At 38.1% G+C, this 21,604-nt stretch overlaps 1 protein-coding gene across 1 annotated transcript in view; it reads right to left on the reverse strand.

Annotated features, from left to right (window-relative positions):
* The window catches only part of LOC127880821 (DNA replication licensing factor mcm2-like), a 53,820-nt gene that overhangs the window by 13,035 nt on the left and 19,181 nt on the right, over window positions 1-21,604 (reverse strand). The window contains exons 12-16 of the mRNA XM_052428268.1: window positions 18,186-18,350; window positions 17,770-17,844; window positions 15,423-15,506; window positions 5,187-5,342; window positions 3,612-3,794 (exon numbers count right to left, since the gene is read on the reverse strand). Coding sequence (XP_052284228.1) covers window positions 3,612-3,794; window positions 5,187-5,342; window positions 15,423-15,506; window positions 17,770-17,844; window positions 18,186-18,350 — 663 coding nt within the window. The remainder of the gene's footprint in view (window positions 1-3,611; window positions 3,795-5,186; window positions 5,343-15,422; window positions 15,507-17,769; window positions 17,845-18,185; window positions 18,351-21,604) is intronic.

Genomic DNA, 21,604 nt, shown 5'->3' on the forward strand with positions numbered 1-21,604 from the left:
CGGGAATGAGTACGCGGTTTGGTTACTAGACCATTGGATGATTGATGATTGGATGATTAAACCATGCAAATTTATCATTGGATGAATGATCCATTGAAAATTGATGATTGGATGGTTGATCAGTAGAAGATTAACATTGGATAATTGAACATTGAATGATTGGGCATTGAATGGTTTATCATTTGTTGATTACCTACTTAAGCAAACTCGTTATTAGCCTAGTGTTACTTCTTAAAGTTTGAAAAGGTCAGGGCAAAAATCATTACCACATAAATATAATGACTTTAAAGTGACCTTAAAATGTGTTCTGTGACCAAAAAAATTCTGATGCACCTATTTAAATATCTAAAAACTTGCTCGTCATCCAGCCACAGCAATACAGAACAGGTATAAAACCCCGAGTTTCTGGCTTTCTGTCAGAAAATATTCAGTTGATTTGTTACACACAGCACATATGAAGCAGAAATTACACAAGAACACACAAGAAAACTATCCTATAACTAATAGGAAACAAGAATTATTGTGAATAAATTATGCCAGGTAAAATGTGCAAAACAACCTCAGTACAGGAGGCGTAGTAAAATCTTAAAGGGGAAACTTCTTTACATATATAATGTATTAAAATGAAGCTTCTTAATGACTTAAAGTCGCTCACCTGAGATTCAAAAGAACTGACCTGTTATGTGCAGCCCAAGATGTCATTAAAACAATATGTTCTTACCAACTTTCATGACTAGTGAACACCCTGGCAGTCACGTTTTTCAACAGATCAGAACCATTTTCATACACATCCAAGATATCATTTAAACAAATAAACTGACAAAGTTTCATGAAGATTCATAAGTCCATATAAGGAAAAATGCCCCGCCCACTGGTGGCCATGTTTTTCAAGCAACTGGAACCACTTTCGAACTTGTCAAAAATATAATTGGGACAAATCTTCTGACAAAGTTTCATGATGATCGTACAATGAATATGGCTTCTAGAGTGTTAACAAGGTTTAACTAGAGCTATATAAGGAAAAATGCCACGCCCCCTTGGCGGCCATGTTTTTCCACCAAACGGAACCATTTTCAAACTCATCCAAGATATCATTGAGACCAATCTTCTGACCAAATTTCATGAAGATTGGACAATAAATGTGGCCTCTAGAGTGTTAACAAGGTTTTACAAAAGCCATATAAGGAAAACTGCCCAGCCCCCTGACGGCCATGTTTTTTCACCGATCTGGACCGTTTTTGAACTCGTCTGAGATATCAATGAAACCAATGTTTTGACCAAGTTTTATGATGATTGGGCAAAAATTGTGACTTCTAGAGTGTTCACAAGGTTTCCCTAAAGCCATATAAGGAAAACTGCCCCGCCCCCTGGCAGCCATGTTTTTAAATGGACCGTTCTCATTTTTGAACTCAACCAACATATCATTTAGACAAACATTTTGACAAAGTTACATGAAGATTGGGCATCAAATGTGACTTCTACAGTGTTCACAAGGTTTTTCTTTTTTTTGACCTAGTGACCTAGTTTTTTACCCAGCATGACCCATTTTCGAAATCAGTCGAGGTATCAATGGGACAAATGTTCTGAACAAATTTCATGAAGATCAGACAATAAATGTGGCCTCTGGAGTGTTCACAAGGCAAAATGTTGACGACGCACGACGGACAAAAAGCGATCACAAAAGCTCACCATGAGCACGTTGTGCTCAGGTGAGCTAAAAACAAGATAATCAAACACATTTTTGCTCAGTTATTGAATATAAATGCCAATAAATAACTTATAGAAATAATGACAGACATTTTAGGGTTGGAAGGAAGAGTTAGATGTTTGATTGGGAATATATAACAAGAGGGCCTAAAAGGCCCAAAGTCGCTCACCTGAGATAACAAGATATTATTGGGACAAATCTTCTGACCAAGTTTCATGAAGATCGGAAAATGTATGTGGCCTCTAGTGTTAACAAGGTTTTACTATAGCCATACAAGGAAAAATGCCCCGCCCCCCCTGGCAGCCATGTTTTTCAACCAACCGGCATCATTTTTGAACTCTTTCAAGATATTATCCGGATGAATCTTCTGACTTAGTTCCATGATTATAGGACTTTAAATGTGGCCTCTAGAGTGTTAACAAGATTTTACTATAGCTATATAAGGAAAAATGCCTTGCCCCATGGAAGCCATGTTTCATGAAGATTGGACAATAAAGGTGGCCTCTAGAGTGTTAACAAGAGGGCCTGAAAGGCCCAAGGTATCCCCCGCAACATATGCTTTGTTTGAGGATAGGTGCAAATTGGACGGATGAACATAATGATAGATGGACGGACGGAGGACAATAACACAAATGAAATCCGCCAAAGCACTTCCAAGATATGGCTCCGGACACAAAAGTGCCGGACGGACAGCCGGCCGGCCGGACAACGACAAAACAATATCCCTCCGCCTCTGGCGCGGGAATATATTCATACCAAGTTTCAAAGAAATCCGCCAAAGCGCTTCCAAGATATGGCTCCGGACACAAAAATGCCTGTAGTCAAAAGCATTTTTTCAAGATACAAAGGGCCATAAGTCTGGTTTTAACAGATGGTGTACAATGCCATTTGGCGTGCATCATCCTCTTATGCATATATATACTCATACCAAGTTTAAATGAAATCTGCCAAAGCACTTCCAAGATATGGCTCCGGACACAAAAGTGCCTATAGTAAAAAGCATTTTTTCAAGATACAAAGGGCCATAAGTCTGTTTTTAACAGATGGTGTACAATGCCATTTGGTGTGCATCATCCTCTTATGCATATATATACTCATGCCAAGTTTCAATGAAATCCGCCAAAGAACTTCCAAGATATGGCTCCTGACACTAAAAAGCATTTTTTCAAGATACAAAGGGCCATAAGTCTGTTTTTAACAGATGGTGTACAATGCCATTTGGCGTGCATCATCCTCTTATGCATATATATACTCATACCAAGTTTAAATGAAATCCACCAAAGAACTTCCAAGATGTGGCTCCGGACACAAAAGTGCCGGACGGACGGACAGCCGGACGGACAACGCCAAAACAATATCCCTCCGCCTCTGGCGGGGGATAACAAGGTATTATTAAAGCCATATATAGCCCTATAAGGAAAAATGCCCCGCCCCTGGTGGCCATGTTTTAAAAGCAACCAAAACCATTTTCAAACTCATCCAAGATATCATTGGGACAAATCTTCTGACCAAGTTTCATAATGATCGGAAAATAAATGTGGCCTCTAGAGCGTTAACAAGATTTTACTATAGCCATATAAGGAACAAGAGATGTGTTTGTCAGAAACACAATGCCCCCATCTGCCCAGCTTTGAAACCATATATTTGACCTTGAAGGATGACCGTGACCTTTCACCACTCAAAATGTGCAGCTCCATGAGATACACATGCATGCCAAATATCAAGTTGCTATCTGAAGCGACATAGAAGTTATGAGCATTTTTTCGAAACCTAAACGTAAAGTGTGACGGAACGACAGACGGACGGACGGTCCGATCACTATATGCCCTCCTTCTGGAGCATAAAAAAGAAACTTGCAATTGAATAAATAAAATATTGACATCGGGTAGAATAGCTGCAATACCTTCCTCATGGATCTCATCACGCTGAACTTCTGCGTGCTGATGAAACTCTCCAGCATGATGCGCATGGCCATGTTCACGTCCTCCTCATTCACATAGTCACGCAGGTGCATCTTGGCGTGAGACTCTGCCATGCGTATCATTGACTCAATGTGACGCACAGTGATAGGGATGCTGTTCGTTGCCTTTGAAACAGATATCGCAATGAATGAGTTCTTATAATACTGCATGTTTGTTGTTTTGAAAACACATCCACAGTCAATATATAGCAGCCAAAAAAATTGACAGCTTGAAAACTAAAGCCCAAAGTCTTGTACTTTTGCACGAGAACAAGGAAATATTCAGATATAAATTTCAGACTCTGGGCAAGCCAGTTTCAAAATTAACCCATTAAGGCTTATTTGATCAAGAGGGCCTTAAAGGCCCAAAGTTTCTCACCTGAGATACAAACTGACCTGTTCTGTGAAGCCCAGGATATCATAAGAACCAATGTTCTGACTAAGTTTCATGAAAATCGGACAATAAATGTGACCTCTACAGTGTTAACAAGGTTTTACTATAGCCATATATGGAAAAATGCCCTGTCCCCCAGCGGCCATGTTTTTCAAGAGACCACATCCAATTTTGTAATCATTCAAGAGATCATTTAAACAAATGTTCTACCCAGGTTTCATGAAGATTGGACTATAAATGTGACTTTAAGAGTGCTAACAAGTTTTTACTATAGCCATATAAGAAAAATGCCCCGCCTACTGGCCGCTGTGTTTTTCAACCAACCGGAACCATTTCGAACTCGTCCAAGATATCATTGGGACAAATCTTCTGCAAAGTTTCATTAAGATCAGACAATAACAAGACCACGTCTACCGTTGAAATTTTGGTTATTGCTATAAGGAACACTAATTTTTAATGGGTTAACTTTATTTTATGAAATATTTGTTGATTTTTAGTATAAATGTGGCATTAATCACTTCACAACCATATAATGAGATATACCATCCTTTTAAGGTTGAAGTTAATACTGTTGTAAGATTTCAAAACATGCTGCAAACAAAATGTACAAAGAACAATTAACAAAGGGCAATTACTCTAAAAATCAGGGAGAAATAGTATAGTCCTTTTGAATTGCATATCTCCTCCATGTAATTTACACACCTATAAAATGTCAAGTTGATACTTCTAAAGAGGTTTTGAGAAACTCCAGACAAAAAAAAGAAGATTGTCTAGTGGATTTGGCTGGTTATTGAAATCGACCTCCATTTTATGCTATTTGACCCGTTGAGAATGTTTTATAACAATGCGTTGAGAGCTGGTTGATTAAGAGAACAGAAACTTTTTTATAAAGCAGAATAACTGGCATACTGTTAAACAGTGCAAAAACCATTTGTCAACAACAATTTATAGCATAACTGAAATAGACCTTTTGTAACTGTTAAAGAGTACTTTTTTGTTGAGCATTATATTTTTGTGATCATTGTTCTTTTTGTTTTTCATTGTTCTATTTAATTGACAATTAATAATTAGTATTTATAGTTATAATAATTATATTAGTTTTTAACATAAAAATAATTGGATACCATAGATTCCCGTCGAAGCTCTGCATACATTTTGGCAACCTTATCCTGGTCCATCTTATTCAACCGAGGGTGCGTCTTCTCCTTGGCATAGATGATATACTTCTTGAGCAGGTCTTGGGGAATAGGCTCAACACTGGAGTTGGTGTTCAGCAGATTCTTTTTGGAATAAACACATTAACTCTTATTCAGCTGATGTACTCACATGCATGATTTATTTACTGGTATTTGATCAAATAGTTTTATTTTAGGTTTTAAGATGGTTTTTACATTCTTTCAGAGAAATATAGACATTAAAGATTTTGAGGTGTTTTTTTTTTAATGACGCCAAAGTTACATCTTCAGATAGCCTCCTGTAAGGCTTCTTAATGTTTAATCCACCTTGAGCTACCCAGTCTGACGATGAAAACACAAAATCGTACATGACTTTATGGCGTCTGGGTTTTTTAGAATCAATAATTCATACAAACTCATTATTCTTCAAATAGCCGCGCAAACAATTATTTACAATTTTTTAAACATTTGCCTTGAAAAATATGCAGTTGACTTCTTAGTATGATACAAAATGTACAGGCAATTGTATCTCAAAAATTACTTATCACTTCCTTGTTGATTTATGGTAGTTTTCAGCCTTATCTAAAAATTATTATACGACACTGTTGCAAAGAATTTAATCTTAGAGACCACAAATAATCTATTCTAAACTTCATCATTTCCAACAAAGCTACTTCATTGCTCTTGTACCATTAGATGCCAGTTAAGATTGGACATCTCTGGGGTTATCCCAGAGGGGGTAATCACTTTATAGTCAAGATGGCGACGTCCATACTGAGACAGTTATTTTTCACCGTTGTATACCCTTTATTACTTCTTTTTATTTTTTAAATGACGCTCACTTTCCAGCCAGATCAGTAACAAGAGGGCTCTTGGCCCTAGTTCGCTCACCTGAGAGGAGTCTGTTCATTCAATCTTTACCAAATGTCAAACTTGACCTAGATATTGTCCAGACAAACATCCTGGTCAAGTTTCATCATTATTTCATCTACCAGTCATGATCAATGTACCTATGAAGTTTCATGATCCTCGGCCTAAGCATTCTTGAGTTATCATCCGGAAACCATTTTACTATTTTGAGTCACTGTGAACTTGATCTTTGACCTAGTGACCTGAAAATCAATAGGGGTCGTCTGCCAGTCATGATCAATGTACCTATAAAGTTTCATGATCCTAGGCCTAAGCGTTCTTGAGTTATCATCCGGAAACCATCTGGTTGACGGATCGACTGACAGACCAACTGACATGTGCAAAACAGTATACCACCTCTTCTTCGAAGGGGGGCATAAAAATCACTGATGAAAGCATGTAATTTATCAGTTAGTCAAAAGTTTTGTGGTGTCAAGAAAGATCAAATATTCCATAATTCAGCATCTCTGCTTGCATCTGGGAATAAATAACATGTCAGCTTTTTAATAATGGGCATTGATACACTTTGCGGTCATATTTAAATAACTGGTGAGAATTATTTAAGATTTCTAAATCTCACTAGAGCATTAATCAGTCAATGCAAAGAGAGCATCTTCATTGGAAACTCAATCTAACAACAACTCTTCTTAAAGGGAAAATTACTGTTTTACATGGAGAAAATCTCCAGTTAATTCCGTTGCTTAGAAAAGTTAATCCAATCTTAAAGTATTAATATGATAAACATTTAATACCAGGAACTTGCAGTGTGGTTGATTTATTTTCTTCATATAATATTAATTTAGAAACAGAAGAACCTTTTTTTCAAACAATTTCACGAATCTGAACCCATGAAAAAGGGTAGGGCATACAAGTATTTGCTTCTTAAACGTGTTATGATTTTTAGCTCATCACATAGATGAAAACGCCTCAACAAAAACAACTATTAACTAAATTATTTGCCATCATTCCATAGTCAAATTGTTGTTATGAACTAAATTATTTGCCATCATTCAATAGTCAAAATGTTGTTAACTATACAGGGAATAATCAGTATTTTATAAACCATAACAAGTAGAACAGTAGACACACATTCCACATTTGATAAAAATGCAAATATTGGTTTAGTAACTACACATTCATATGGTAATTATCATATAATGTTCTGCATTCTTCTTTCATTTCATGTACCAGTAGAATTTTCCCTCTAATTAAACAGCCAGCAATCAATACAACAATGAGTATACCTCTGATCATCTGTAAACTAATTAGCAAACGAAACAGGACAATTATACAGGAAAACAAAGGAAATTTGACTGTGTTCCATATGTAGCTGTTTACACCAGCATGCACTCTACCATGAATGCCAACATCAGCAGACATAAAAAAATATGTTTGGATGTGTATCCTATTACCTGGAAAAAGGAGTCATTTTAAGTAGAAATGAATTAGATTAAACATAGCAAACAATTTGATACCAAAATGTATTATGCTTTAGAAACAAAATGCAACAAAAACACACACACAAAACTTATTATACCAATATGAAGTGTGCTCATGACAGCGATATTTTTCCTTCTTTATAAAGTAACAAAAAACGGCACTTTCCCAATAAGAAAACAAGAGGGCCAAGATGGCCCTAGTTCGCTCACCTGAGAGGAGTCGGTTCATTCAATATTTACCAAACGATAAACTTCACCTAGATATTGTCCAGACAAACATCCTGGTCAAGTTTCATCATTATTGAACCAAAACTCTGGCATTTGGAGTGATTTTGTTTTTGTTAGATTTGACCAGGTGACCTATATTTTGAGTTGACCCCCCCTTACCAAACCTCAAACTTTGCTTACAAAACTAAATATTATGACCAAGATTCATAAAAACTGAAACAAAATTGTGACCTCTAGAGCGTTTACAACGCTTTTGTATAATATAAGATGATTAGGCAAAAAATGTGACTTATATAGTGTTTGATCACAAGGTTTCTCTCTAGTCACATATGGAAAACTGCCCCACCCCCCTGGCAGCCATGTTTTTTTACCGATCGGGACCATTTGTGAACTCATCTGAGATTCATGATGATTGGGCAAAATATGTGACTTCCAGAGTGTTCACAAGCTTTTTTTTACTACATAAATATAAGAAAACTGCCCCCCCCCCCCCTCGACAGCCATGTTATTCAACTGACCAGAACCATTTTCGAACTCAACTTTCATATCAAGAAAACAAATGTTCTGACCAAATTTCATGAAAATTGGGCCAAAAATGTGACTTCTAGAGTGTTCACATGTTTTCACTATATATATAGAGAGAGAAAAATGCCCCGCCCACTGGCGGCCATGTTTTTTCACCGATCTGGACCATTTTCGATCTCGTCCAAGATATTGTAGTGAGCTGGTTTTTAAGTACAAAAATTGTTTACCTTTTAAATACTTGTGTGTACAGTGACATTCGGTTGGTCTGGTGTTTTTACAAACATAATAAGTAGAATATGCATATGAATCTGATAATACACAGACCCACTAACATATAAATCAAACCATGTTTGTAATTTACCATTTTTGACCAAGAATCCTGCCACTGTTCTTTCTTGTAAAGTTGTTTGAAGTTGAATCGGACTTTGAGTTAAACATTAACCACCAATGATAAGGAGCGCACTAACGGAGCGTAACATAATTTATGGTGGCAGCGGTGGGATCAGCTGTTATATGCTGGTCTAGTGAAATAAACAATACGCAGAATAAACATTTGGTGTTAATGTAAACTAAAACCGCAATAAACTAACGCTTGATATTTACGCTACCGAATTATTTATAAACGAGATATTTAGTACATCTAACAGAAAATAAATAATAAACTACACTAGAGTTGACATGCACATTAAATAAATAAAATAGAATGTATTTCCAAACACATATCAACAAAAAATAATATTTAACGAGAAAAGTAATAAACATTTCTAAACATGCTTTCCCCAAATCGAGTTGATAGTGAAATAAGTTTTCAACGACGGATCGAAAATGAGGAGGAAGACAGCGACCTACGGGCAAGCCACGAAAGGGAATGGGACGACGACGCGGATAGCACCGCCGACGGGGACCAATCGAGCGAGGATTCGGGGATCCAAACGCAGTTGGCGAGTTTTGCAACTGTTCTCAAAGATGTTATTATTGAGTTGAATAAATTGAAACAAGATCGTCAAACATTCAGTACCGCTAGTCGCATGGACACAAACAATAACAAGGACGCGAGCATCGGGGCAAGTGCGGTTGAGTCGGGGTCGGCTACTTGTACGCGGAACGGGGTAGTCGGGCCTCTGCAGGGGAAAGAATACAGAGACGGTAGTCGGCAGGCTTACGAAAATACAACCTCCAATAGGCGTTACAGTATGCCAAGGTACCAGGATGGTATCGGAGAAGAAGAAAGGTTCGCGTATGACCATCGATATGATAGTGAAAGGCGTGACGGGGACGAAGATATGCCGAACTACGATCGCAGACAGGCCGGTCAAACAAGGGACAGTTCGCGCTACGGTCGGGAAGTGCGGTATTCGAACGACATTGAACCACAAGGGATTAGGTACGTCACTCCACTTGTCGCTAAACCGCTTCCGGTAAAACTGCCTGCATACTCCGGAAAAGAAGAGTGGGCTACCTGGATTGCCCAATTCGAAATAATTGCGAGTAGGTACCACTGGAGCCAAGACGAGAGGCTAAACCAACTGCTTCCTAGATAAGAAGGTGCTGCAGCCCAGTTTGTGTTCACGCAGCTGTCGCCGCGTATCATCAACAATTACCACGAGCTAATTGCTGAAATAAATAGCCGGTTCAGGGTGATTGAGACACCAGGTGCGTTCGCTGCTAAGTTCAGCAGAAGGTCCCAGCGACATGGTGAAAGTTTAGAGGAGTATGTGGCTGAGCTCAAGCGACTCCATGACAAGGCGCACAGTTACAGAGACCGGCGCACCAGGGACGAAGACTTAGTTAGGTTTCTCGACGGCCTTAGTGATGATGAGCTTAAATTTGAAATTGAGTTCAATAAGGACCCAAGGAACATTGACGAGGCGGTCTATTACGCCGTAAATTACATCCAGATACGGAAGTCCGGTAGGGGTGAACGGAGGGACAAGCACAATGCTCGGAGGGTAACTCCAAGTTATTCAGGTGATCGCGACTTCCGGTCGTCTCGAGATGCTGAAGGAGTGGGTGCAGCAGCGAAAAGGACTAATGTGACATGGACACCTAAAGGATCGAGTGAGGGGGCGAGAAAGCAGATGGAAGCTGAAACCGATGAAACAAATAACAATGATATCAAGGAGCTGCTGAGCAGAATTGAAAAGTTAGAGCGACAGAATGGGTCCAGTAGATGGTCGGGTAACGGAAGACGAAACGTAGAATGTTTCCGATGCCATAAGCAGGGGCATTATGCAAGGGAATGTCCAGGTACACCAGATGGCTGCTCAGAAAACCTCATTGTCGCATCAGATCACCATTTAAATGTGCAAGGACCGACTCTTGCGGCCAAAGAGTGGTCCAATTAGAAAATAAATCTGAAGGCCATACGAACACTGAATCATTATCAGCAGAATATCAAAATCCACCTAAAGCGCGAATCACTGATGAATACCGAGAAGTACATTTCGCCAAAGGGGTGTCCTATGTAAATCGGCGTAGCCAGGGGCTTTATGTCGAGGGGTATGTCGGGGACATACCAGTTGCGTTTACTGTGGACACAGGGGCGACAATATCCGTGGTATCCCAGAATATTTATAACAAGATGAGCATGCAGGAGAAACCAGCCTTAATAGGTCTGTGAGTTTAATGGGAGCCAATGGGTTACCTATAACGGAGTTAGGTACGGGCTGGTTTAAACTCAGGATAGGACCAATCACGTTGGAGCGTGAGGCGGTTGTGGCAGATATTAAGGATGACGCGTTGATTGGTTATGATGTACTAGGTGATGAGTCAGTGGACATTTTGTTTAGCCGGAACGTTATGGTGTTGAATGGCATTGAGATACCAGGCATGAAGTGTGGATCAGCCAAAAGAGTAAATGTAATAGAAAAGGCAGCTAAACCATGTGGACAAAACACAGTTTCTGATGAAGCTTGCATTTTGAACAAGAACAGTAGTGAGCAGAGTGCTGGATGCACTGCGATCGAGTCGAGGGATACACAGCGACGAGTGAAGATGACGGAAGCTACAAAGATGAGACACACATCTGGGTTGTGTTGTAGCGGTCGACCCTTGAGGGGAACGAAAGCCTGTTCGCATATTGGGCGAGATTACGAATGCAAACAAAGCGTTACGGGCGAGACAAGCGGCAATCATAACGACGCGGTAAAGTCATCGGTACGTGATACATTGGAAGTTGCGGCTAGGAGGGCGAATGAGGCTATAGATGATGTTGTTATGACGGAACCACCAGACCATCCACTACTGCTGTATGAGAGATCAGCGTCAGAGAACGTGGAACCTCTAGGGCAACCAGTAGGCGATCCAGTGAAGAGGACCTTTTGTTTTAGATGTTCTAGGGAACCTTACAGGGAGTTGCAACTACACAGTCGCACTGAACAGATTTAAATGTCATGGTGTACAGAACATATTAAACAATTAAAACAGTCTATGGGAGCGCATTGATGACAAATACTTGACTTCAAGTGAACATCCCACTATCAGTTAACTAATATTTTTGTTCACTAAAATATTGTGTGTATTTAACAGAATCGCAGTGCTATTAATGCAAGAAAATTATTAAAACAGTGCGCGTTGTTGAATTTTCTAGTATTAAATTAATTAGGATGCCTTCTTTAAATTTGAACGGTTATCTTATAACATTAATTCTACGAAAGCTCGTTATTGACAGTTATACATGGATATTCAGGAACCTGACATTTTAGTGGAATTTAATTAAAGTGATATGTTGGCTACGGGAGTTTAGCCAAAATTTGTGGGGGGTAATGTAGTGAGCTGGTTTTTAAGTACAAAAATTGTTTACCTTTTAAATACTTGTGTGTACAGTGACATTCGGTTGGTCTGGTGTTTTTACAAACATAATAAGTAGAATATGCATATGAATCTGATAATACACAGACCCACTAACATATAAATCAAACCATGTTTGTAATTTACCATTTTTGACCAAGAATCCTGCCACTGTTCTTTCTTGTAAAGTTGACTTGAAAACGGTCCGCTCGTAAACACACTTTTACTTCAATTATCTATGTTTAACACTGAATGTTTATAGCTTAAAATAACTCTCCGTGAAAGTTGAGTGCACATATTTCGCGAATCCATGCTTGTTATACGTATATCTTCATTATTTGTATTGTTATCTGTAATGTTCAGTAGTAATCGGCATGTGATTTTTCCACTGTCCGCCATCTTGAAATGTCGACTTGTGGGTAATTTTTGCATAGCAACACACAGCGGTGTAAACATAAATCTCACCGGCGCTATATTTAAGCTTTAGGTAAGAAAGCTGCACTATTTTTAGCAGACATAAGGTCATTATTTAGTTCATATAGTCTGTTTTAAATTGTTTTGTCATTTAAAGTCTATTTTATTATTTATAAGTGTTAAGCGTGCGAGCGTTCCATAATTGGTCACGGCAGTTATTGTGACCCGTTTTTGGTCACACTGTGACCAATATTTGGTCACAGTGACCAACTTCTGGTCACAGTGACCAATTTCTGGTCACAAGTGGAACGCCGCGGCTATATAAAGTGACCAAATTTTGGTCACAAGATTCATTCTAGTCAAAACCTTAAGGCAGGCAACATCCACGCCAAATTTTTTCTTAAAAAGTACTTTTTCTTTTCGTGAGTAATTTAAGTAACTTATAATAACAGTAATACCTTTGTAAGCAGATAATATAGCGAACATTTAACATATTTCATTAAACTTGAGCATTATTTAAAGTATTCAATCTATTTTGGTTGTGATCGTTGGCAAGTGTCATTGTTCCTTAAATTCGATGAAGTCCCGTTTACGAGTGTAATGTCCATTGTCAAAAATATCTATTTTGACGCGCAGTTTACCGTCGCAAGATTGAAAGTATTGTAAAACCTTAATAAAGGTTGCAGGTCATTTTGTTGTTGGAAATATAACATTTTGTTGAGTTATTCGTGGAAACTGAATAAAAGTTGTTTGAAGTTGAATCGGACTTTGAGTTAAACATTAACCACCAATGATAAGGAGCGCACTAACGGAGCGTAACAATATCAATAAAAACAATGTTTTGACCAACCTTTATGATGATTGGGCAAAAAATGTGACTTCTAGAGTGTTTTCAAGGTTTCTTTATAGCCAAATAAGGAAAACTGCCCCGCCCACTGGCGGCCATGTTTTTCAACAGACCAGAACCACTTTTGAACTCAACCAACATATATTATTAAGACAAACATTTTGACAGTTACATGAAGATTGGGCATGAAATGTGACTTCTACAGTGTTTACAAGTTTTTTCTCTTTTTTTTTGACCTAGTGACCTAGTTTTTGACCAGACACGACCCAGTTTTGAACTTGACCGTGATTTCATTGGGACAAAGCTTCTGACCAAGTTTCATGAAGATAAGACAATAAATGTGGCCTCTAGAGTGTTTACAAACCAAATGTGGACGATGGACGGACGGACAGACGACGGACAAAGACCGGTCACAAAAGCTCACCTGAGCAATCAGGTGAGCTAAAAATAATGTACAGTCAATTATCTGTTCTTTTTTTTTTCAAGTGGAATGTTTTATTTCAGTTAAGAAGTAACATGTAGGATCCTATGTCGCTCAAATGATAGGACAGGTGTATTTTTCGACAAAAAAAGGCTTTTTCTTTAATTTTCCAGACCATCAACGTGGAAACCTTGGCCCACATTCATTAATCCATCCGATGAGTTTAATTTAAAAGATCTTGCATGATTCAGTGATGCTTACAAGAGGGCCATGGTTACTTAAGCGCTCACCCAAGACTCAAAGAACTAAACTATTAAGGGAAGGTGGACTTCAGAAGAAAAAAGAGAAAAAAATTCAAATCTTCATATTTCTGACCAAGTTACATGAAGCTTGGATTAAATTGTGTCTTCTAGAGTGTAAACAAGTTTTCACAAAAGCTATATAAGGAAAACTCCCCTGACCATTTTTTAGCAGTCATGTTTTTTAAACAGACGGAAACCATTAAAGAACTCTGCTCTAATATTGATAGAAACAAGAGATGTGTTTGTCAGAAACACAATGCCCCCTAATGCACCCCTTTTTTTTGGGACCTTTGACCTTGAAGGATGACCTTGACCTTTCACCACTCAAAATGTGCAGCTCCATGAGATACACATGCATGCCAAATATCAAGTTGCTATGTTCAATACTTCAAAAGTTATTGCAAAACTCTACTCTATTAAAATTTTAAATTTTCGACCTTTGACCTTGAAGGATGACCTTGACCTTTCACCACTCAAAATGTGCAGCTCCATAAGATACACATGCATGCATAATATCAAGTTGCTATGTACAATATTTCAAAAGTTATTACAAAACTTTACTATATTAAAGTTTTAAGTTTTTGACCTTTGACCTTGAAGGATGACCTTGACCTTTCACCACTCAAAATGTGCAGCTCCATGAGATACACATGCATGCCAAATATCAAGTTGCTATGTTCAATATTTCAAAAGTTATTGCAAAACTTTACTTTATTAAAGTTTAAAAATTTTGACCTTTGACCTTAAAGGATGACCTTGACCTTTCACCACTCAAAATGTGCAGCTCCATGAGATACACATGCATGCCAAATATCAAGGTGTTATGTTCAATATTTCAAAAGTTATTGCAAAACTTTAATATATTAAAGTTTTAAATTTTTGACCTTTGACCTTGGATGACCTTGACCTTTCACCACTCAAAATGTGCAGCTCCATGAGATACACATGCATGCCAAATATCAAGTTGCTATGTTCAATATTTCAAGTTATTCCAAAACTTTATTGTAAGAATAAAGTTTTGGGACAGAATGACAGACAAAAAGACAGACAGACAGGCCAAAAACAATATACCCCCGATCATTCGATCCGGGGGCATAAAGTCACTAAGCCGAGACAGAAAGGAACAAAAACTATTCTGAGGTGACAAGTTACAGTATTTTCCCTTATCACTGAATCTATCCAAATCACCCCTTCACCAAGTTTTGTCCTTATGTTTCGCAACAACAAGTCCATAAGCAGAAGGTGGGGCCAGGAGTGATAAATAATAGACAGATTTAATTATTAGGAAACATACAGAATGTATGCACTAACCAGGTTTTCATCCTGCTCAGCCTCGGTCGCATTTGGATGGTGCTTCATATGGCTGCCAGTCACAAAGCGTGCTAGTCTCTCGTCCTGAAACCAACAATATGTATCAATTCATGTATTTAACATGCTTTATTTCAGCACTTAGCCATTGTTCAGTTTGGTTGTAATATACAAAGCATGTGTTGGCTCTCAAACACAGTCTTCAGTTTTAAGCTAGATTAATGTCATGCTTTTTGCTAAAAGAACTCTTATTTTAACTGATTTGATACATTCTAAACACCACTATCTTTTATTTTACTTATACCTGTACACGGTCACTGTCACGGTCACTGTCAATGTTGTTTTCACCTTGACTGGATTTGAAAGATCAATAGCACAATGTTAACCCTATCCCACTACAAGGCTATGTGAAAATGGCTTAATACAATCAGCATACAAGAGTTCCGCGGTCGGAGATGACCGCATTGAAGCCGGATTTTTTATTTAAATGACAGGAAAGTACCTTTCGTGTTTTTGTCAATGCAATACTTAAATTACTGAAATATTGTTCAAAGGTCAAAATGAAATGTAAGTACTTTTCAAGGCATGAGCAAACCTTGTGTTATGTTTTGAATGCATGCATATACATGAACAACAATAACATTTAAGGTCACAAATATGAACTTGAATTGACAATTAGGAAAGTTTGATCTCAATTTTTTTATTAGCAAATTAGTAACATATTGTTTGAAGTTTCCATCAATTTCATTATAAGTTATAACAATTTTAACATTTTAACATTTAAGGTCACAGTGACCTTGACCTTCAAATGAATGACATTGAAATGACCAGTGGTCATCTTCTAGTACTGGCCAATCTTTATTTCAAGTTTGAAGACTCTAGGTACAAGCATACCAAAGTTATAACATGAAATAAGAACTTTAACATTTTTACATTCAAGGTCACAGTGACCTTGACCTTGAAATGAATGACCTTGAAATGTCCAGTGGTTACTTACTAGTTCTGGCCAACCTTCATGTCAAGTTTCAAGACTCTAGGTCCAAGCATACCAAAGTTATAACAACTTTAACATTTTTACATTCAAGGTCACAGTGACCTTGACCTTCAAATGAATGACCTTGAAATGTCCAGTGGTTACTTACTAGTTCTGGCCAACCTTCATGTCAAGTTTCAAGACTCTAGGTCCAAGCATACCAAAGTTATAACAACTTTAACATTTTTATATTGAAGGTCACAGTGACCTTCACCTTCAAATGAATGACCTTGAAATGACCAGTGGTCATCTGTTAATCCTGGCCAACCTTCATGTCAAGTTTGAAGACTCTAGGTCCAAGCATACCAAAGTTATACCATGAAATAAGAACTTTAACATTTTTACATTCAAGGTCACAGTGACCTTGACCTTCAAATGAATGACCTTGAAATGACCAGTGGTTACTCACTAGTTATGGCCAACCTTCATGTCAAGTTTCAAGACTCTAGGTCCAAGCATACCAAAGTTATAACAACTTTAACATTTTTTATATTGAAGGTCACAGTGACCTTGACCTTCAAATGAATGACCTTGAAATGACCGGTGGTCATCTGTTAATCCTGGCCAACCTTCATGTCAAGTTTGAAGACTCTAGGTCCAAGCATACCAAAGTTATACCATGAAATAAGAACTTTAACATTTTCGAGCACGCCGCCACCCCGCCCGCCCGCCCGACAACATCAATCTATAAGCCGAGATTTTTTCGAAAAAAATCCGGCTAAAAACCAGAAAAGTCTGCGAGTAACTGGCAGGCTGTTCAGGTTTTATGCTGTTTGCTGCTCATCAGTACCTTAGGGTTGAAAATGGAACATTTAAACAAGAGCACCGCATAACGTTGCCATGCTTGGCTGCGGGTGCAGTTTTGAATAGATGAAAGCTTGTCAGATTTTATTTTTTTAAGAGGTCAGTGATCTTGACCTTTGACCTAGTGACCAAAAAATGGGTGTTGCATGTAGAACTCATCAAGGTGCAGCTACATATGCAGTTTCAAAGTTGTAGGTTGAAGCACTTTGATTTTTGAAGCACTTTGATTTTAGAGCCAATGTTCAAAACCTTGACAAAATGTTAAGGTTTTAGCACGACGCGGACGGCGGACACGACACGACGAGCTGGCTATGACAATACCTCGAAAACAGCCTCGCTAAAAATGAATCTTGTAAAAAAAGGCCTTACATTTTCCTAGGGCCAATTAACACGAAAAAATGTAGATCTGAGTTGAAAAGGGTTAAAGCTCAATCATTGCCCATGACAAGGATAAGGTAAAAGCAAGGGAGCTTACTAAATATTTAATCTAATATTGCCTCCCAGGTTACCTACCTGTACAGCGTCCACAGTGTCCCTCACCACACACAGGATGTCAAATCTGGACAGAATGGGCTCAGTCAGATCAACCTGAACAACAAACGAATTGAAAATACAAACAAGGTCAGGTTCAAAGTAAAGATGGGTGATGTTGATGGAATAGGAATATTTATATGCAATTGTTCGAGGAATAACAACTTTAATGAACAAACAGGTAAGCAGTTGGCACTGAACAGCCCATTGTATTTAGATTTTGAACAAGGTCAATGCTTGATGATGTGGGTAAATTTTGAGGGATGGTCATATGAAGTGAGTGTTCAAGGTGTTGAAGTAAGCCGTGTAGGTGATAAGTGAAAGAGAAAATTCTAATCTTGAGATGGACCAAACTCAATTTTCTTTTTTTTCCTCACAATACCAGCAACTATGCATACATTTTCTGCGAATGTAAGTGCCGGGTCGTATCTTCCACCTATAGGGTTGGCCGCAGCCAGCACGGCACACCTGGCCTGGAGGGAGGTGACAATGCCTGCCTTGGATATAGAGATACTCTGCTGCTCCATGGCCTCATGGATACTGGTACGGTCCTGGTCATTCATCTACAATGAAGGAATTAGCTTGGTTATCCCTTTACCACTCAGAAATGCTTTTTAACGATTTGTAGACACTAAGATGATTCCAATTAAAGTAAATATCACAGTAAAACCTTTTTAAATAGATTCAAGTTTAAAGACTTCATTTCCAACCCTTAGGTACTTGTCAGAAGCAAACAGCATAAAACCTGAACAGACTGCCAGTTACTCGCAGACTGTTGTGATTTATGCCATTTTCACTCTTCTTTTGAGTGGGAAATGGTAAAATTCCTTTAACACCATATGAAAACAGTATAAAATAGAAATATAATGAACGAACGTGATGAATGCACATTCATAATTTTGTGATATATACTTTTTAACTGCAACTAATATGGTACAGGACTAATTATTCAGATGTCTCAGATGTTTACTCATTTTTTTTCACAGTTTAACTTGTTTTATTTTACTTGCAACAATTAATTAATCTTATATGTATCGTCATTCTACAAATATAAGCTGCTATATTTTCTATGCTTATTTTTGAAAGCAAGATGTACAGTGCTGCAACAATGAATTCATCTTCAATGCATTATATTTCTTCAAGTAGTAATTGTTATATATTATTTGGAAATTCTTTAACAACAGATTCACTAATACAAATTTTTTTAATAAAATTCATTTTAATTATTAAATACTTACCTGTTATCGTATGCTTATACTTTCCAAGGGGAAATAACTCATCCGGAATTTTAACTGGGAATCCGCCACCTCAATACCATAGTTTGGATCAGTTCCAAAATAGGTAAGACAGCACAGAGTTGCTATGACTTACACAAAACAAGGTATACGAAAGCATAATCTCTATCCTTTGATGAAGAAAAGAACAAATTTCTTATCATCAAGAAAAAGATGAGAAAAACCTCTATGTATCTAGCAGAGTGATTAAGGTAATAACTATGCTCTCAATTACCCAGTAAAAAAATGAATTTCCATAGAACCTTTATACAGTTCTGATGGAATTATCCTTGCACAAGTAACAAGGATTGAAACTCTAACAGAAAAACGTTCTTCTGTAGAGATAACTAAAAGTTATTAATGGCACATGTTTGGATCAGTAAAAATATGTCTCAGTGAGATATGATATTTGACCTGTGAAGAAGTTTCCTGAAAATAATTGTACAGGAGACTTAAAAGGTCGTAGAACCATAATCCCATGGTTCATTAAGTATATTTCATGAAATTATGGCAAAAACTCAGTTATTGCAAAAACTCACCAAGAAGGCAAGATATTCCAGTTTATGTCAATGGACGAATGTATAACAATCGCACACACTGCTGGATCGATTTCTGTGAACTGCATTGTTGACGTTGTTCAGCATACCGGTATACACTGCGATATACGATCGCATAACGCTAATAACTAGCGTTTGATGATAAACAACATTCTTTGATATACTATGTACACCATGCAACTCGTCTGCAACTTCACTGCCGCGCATGCGCAATTACATTATTGAACCCAACGGAAAAATAATTCGAAAGAAAGAACTGCAGGACAAAAACGTCCAACAGGGCGTTGAGACGAACTGGTATGAGAAAGACGATAGAGAAAATTTGTTGTTCTTGCAAAGAACGAATAAGTTCCAGATTTCCAGTTACAAGGAGTGATAATATGATCACCTCCCTGTCTGTAAGTAAACCACGACCGATGTGTGATAGTTGAAACCATCACAAAGGAATCGTGAAAATGTGTTGTAAATGAAAAACAGCTAAAAAGAATTTTCGCTTTTCAAGATGTAGATGTGCAGGTGATATTCGTTAGGATACCACATAATTGAGAAAATCAAGATACGTTGTTCTATGTGATCGTCCATAACCTTATCTGCTCACATCTGTATAAGATGTAAGGAAGGTTGTGGTAAAATAAACTATATTCTTGCCAAGATAATCTTCTAGTCTAGACACCACTGAATAGTGGTAAATAATGACAAAAAGATGGAAATCTGTGTCATTAAATAATCCCGAGATTAATACAATTATCTTAAAAATAAAGCTGAAACGGACGTAAGAAAAGACGTCTCAGCAGAAGGACCGGTGACCGGACCGGTAAATACCGACCGGTGACCGGAACCATTTGTCAAGGATGGGTGGGCAAAGAAACCACGGCAAGCCGAACTTTCCCACTCCAAACACACTTGAAAATTGGTAGAATAGGACAGTGTTTAACACTTTATAAGTTTATGACCTATCTACAGAATATAGCCTCTTCTTGAACCAATAACAGGCGCCTTTAAAATCCTGGATAATACAGATCGCGAAGTCATCGATTTGCGAAGTACGGAAATACGATTGATAGTGGTACCTCCGGAATCGGAGGTGTGATGGCAGAAAAAGGTGAAAACCCTAGGGGTAACCTTAAGCGGGTCCACGCTTGCCGGTAGAATGCATGGAAGTCTTAAATTCTGACTTGATTAATCCATTTACTTCAAGACTTCTAACCGGGACGAATTCCGAAAGGAATACGACCAGTTATAGGAAGACGGCCTGTTATGGCCAGAAGTGTAATAGAAGAATAACTTTAAGATGAGGTCCCTCCAGATCCTAGGATCTGAGTTCAATAGGTCCTAAGCCATCTACAAGACTGTAGCCGCTATGCGGTCAATCTGATAGGCAATCCTATGTATCAGAACTCTTGTTGATTCCAGTAGCTTGAAAATATGCACTGCCGTAGGAGCAATAGAAAAACAGAAGTCGATACAAATGTCGTCTTGCTAATCCTGCTAGCGTCATTAATGTGTCCCAACTGTTCCGTGACACTGACTGCAAAGTCTGTAGCCGACAGGTAAAGGCGGTTAAAACAATTCATCCTTCGGGTCTCGAACATAAATTAATAGAGGTCAAATAGTAATGTTCGACCTCAATGCTAGTCTCCGAGCCCACTTCAGCCGATCTATCTGCAAGACCAGTAGTCTGCATGTAGCCGGTTGAGATAGAAGTAAAAATAACAGATATAGCATAATTTGATAACCGTCGCCAGTAGAACATCAGTATTGAAAAACACAAAAAGTCATGTAGATTGTTGAATCCATAAAATATAGTATTCAATACAATCATAGCCAGGGGTATACAACTATGTAATGTAGACGATACCCGTGATACTAAAAATTGACCGATTAAAACACAGTGGAATACCGGTAATTGGTAAGTGGTGACCGAACCGGACCGGTCAATGACCGGTAACTGTAGCCCGGTGAACGGACCAGTCATAATATGACCGG

Source organism: Dreissena polymorpha, chromosome 5, assembly GCF_020536995.1.
Source record: "Dreissena polymorpha isolate Duluth1 chromosome 5, UMN_Dpol_1.0, whole genome shotgun sequence".
Lineage (NCBI taxonomy): Eukaryota > Metazoa > Mollusca > Bivalvia > Myida > Dreissenidae > Dreissena > Dreissena polymorpha.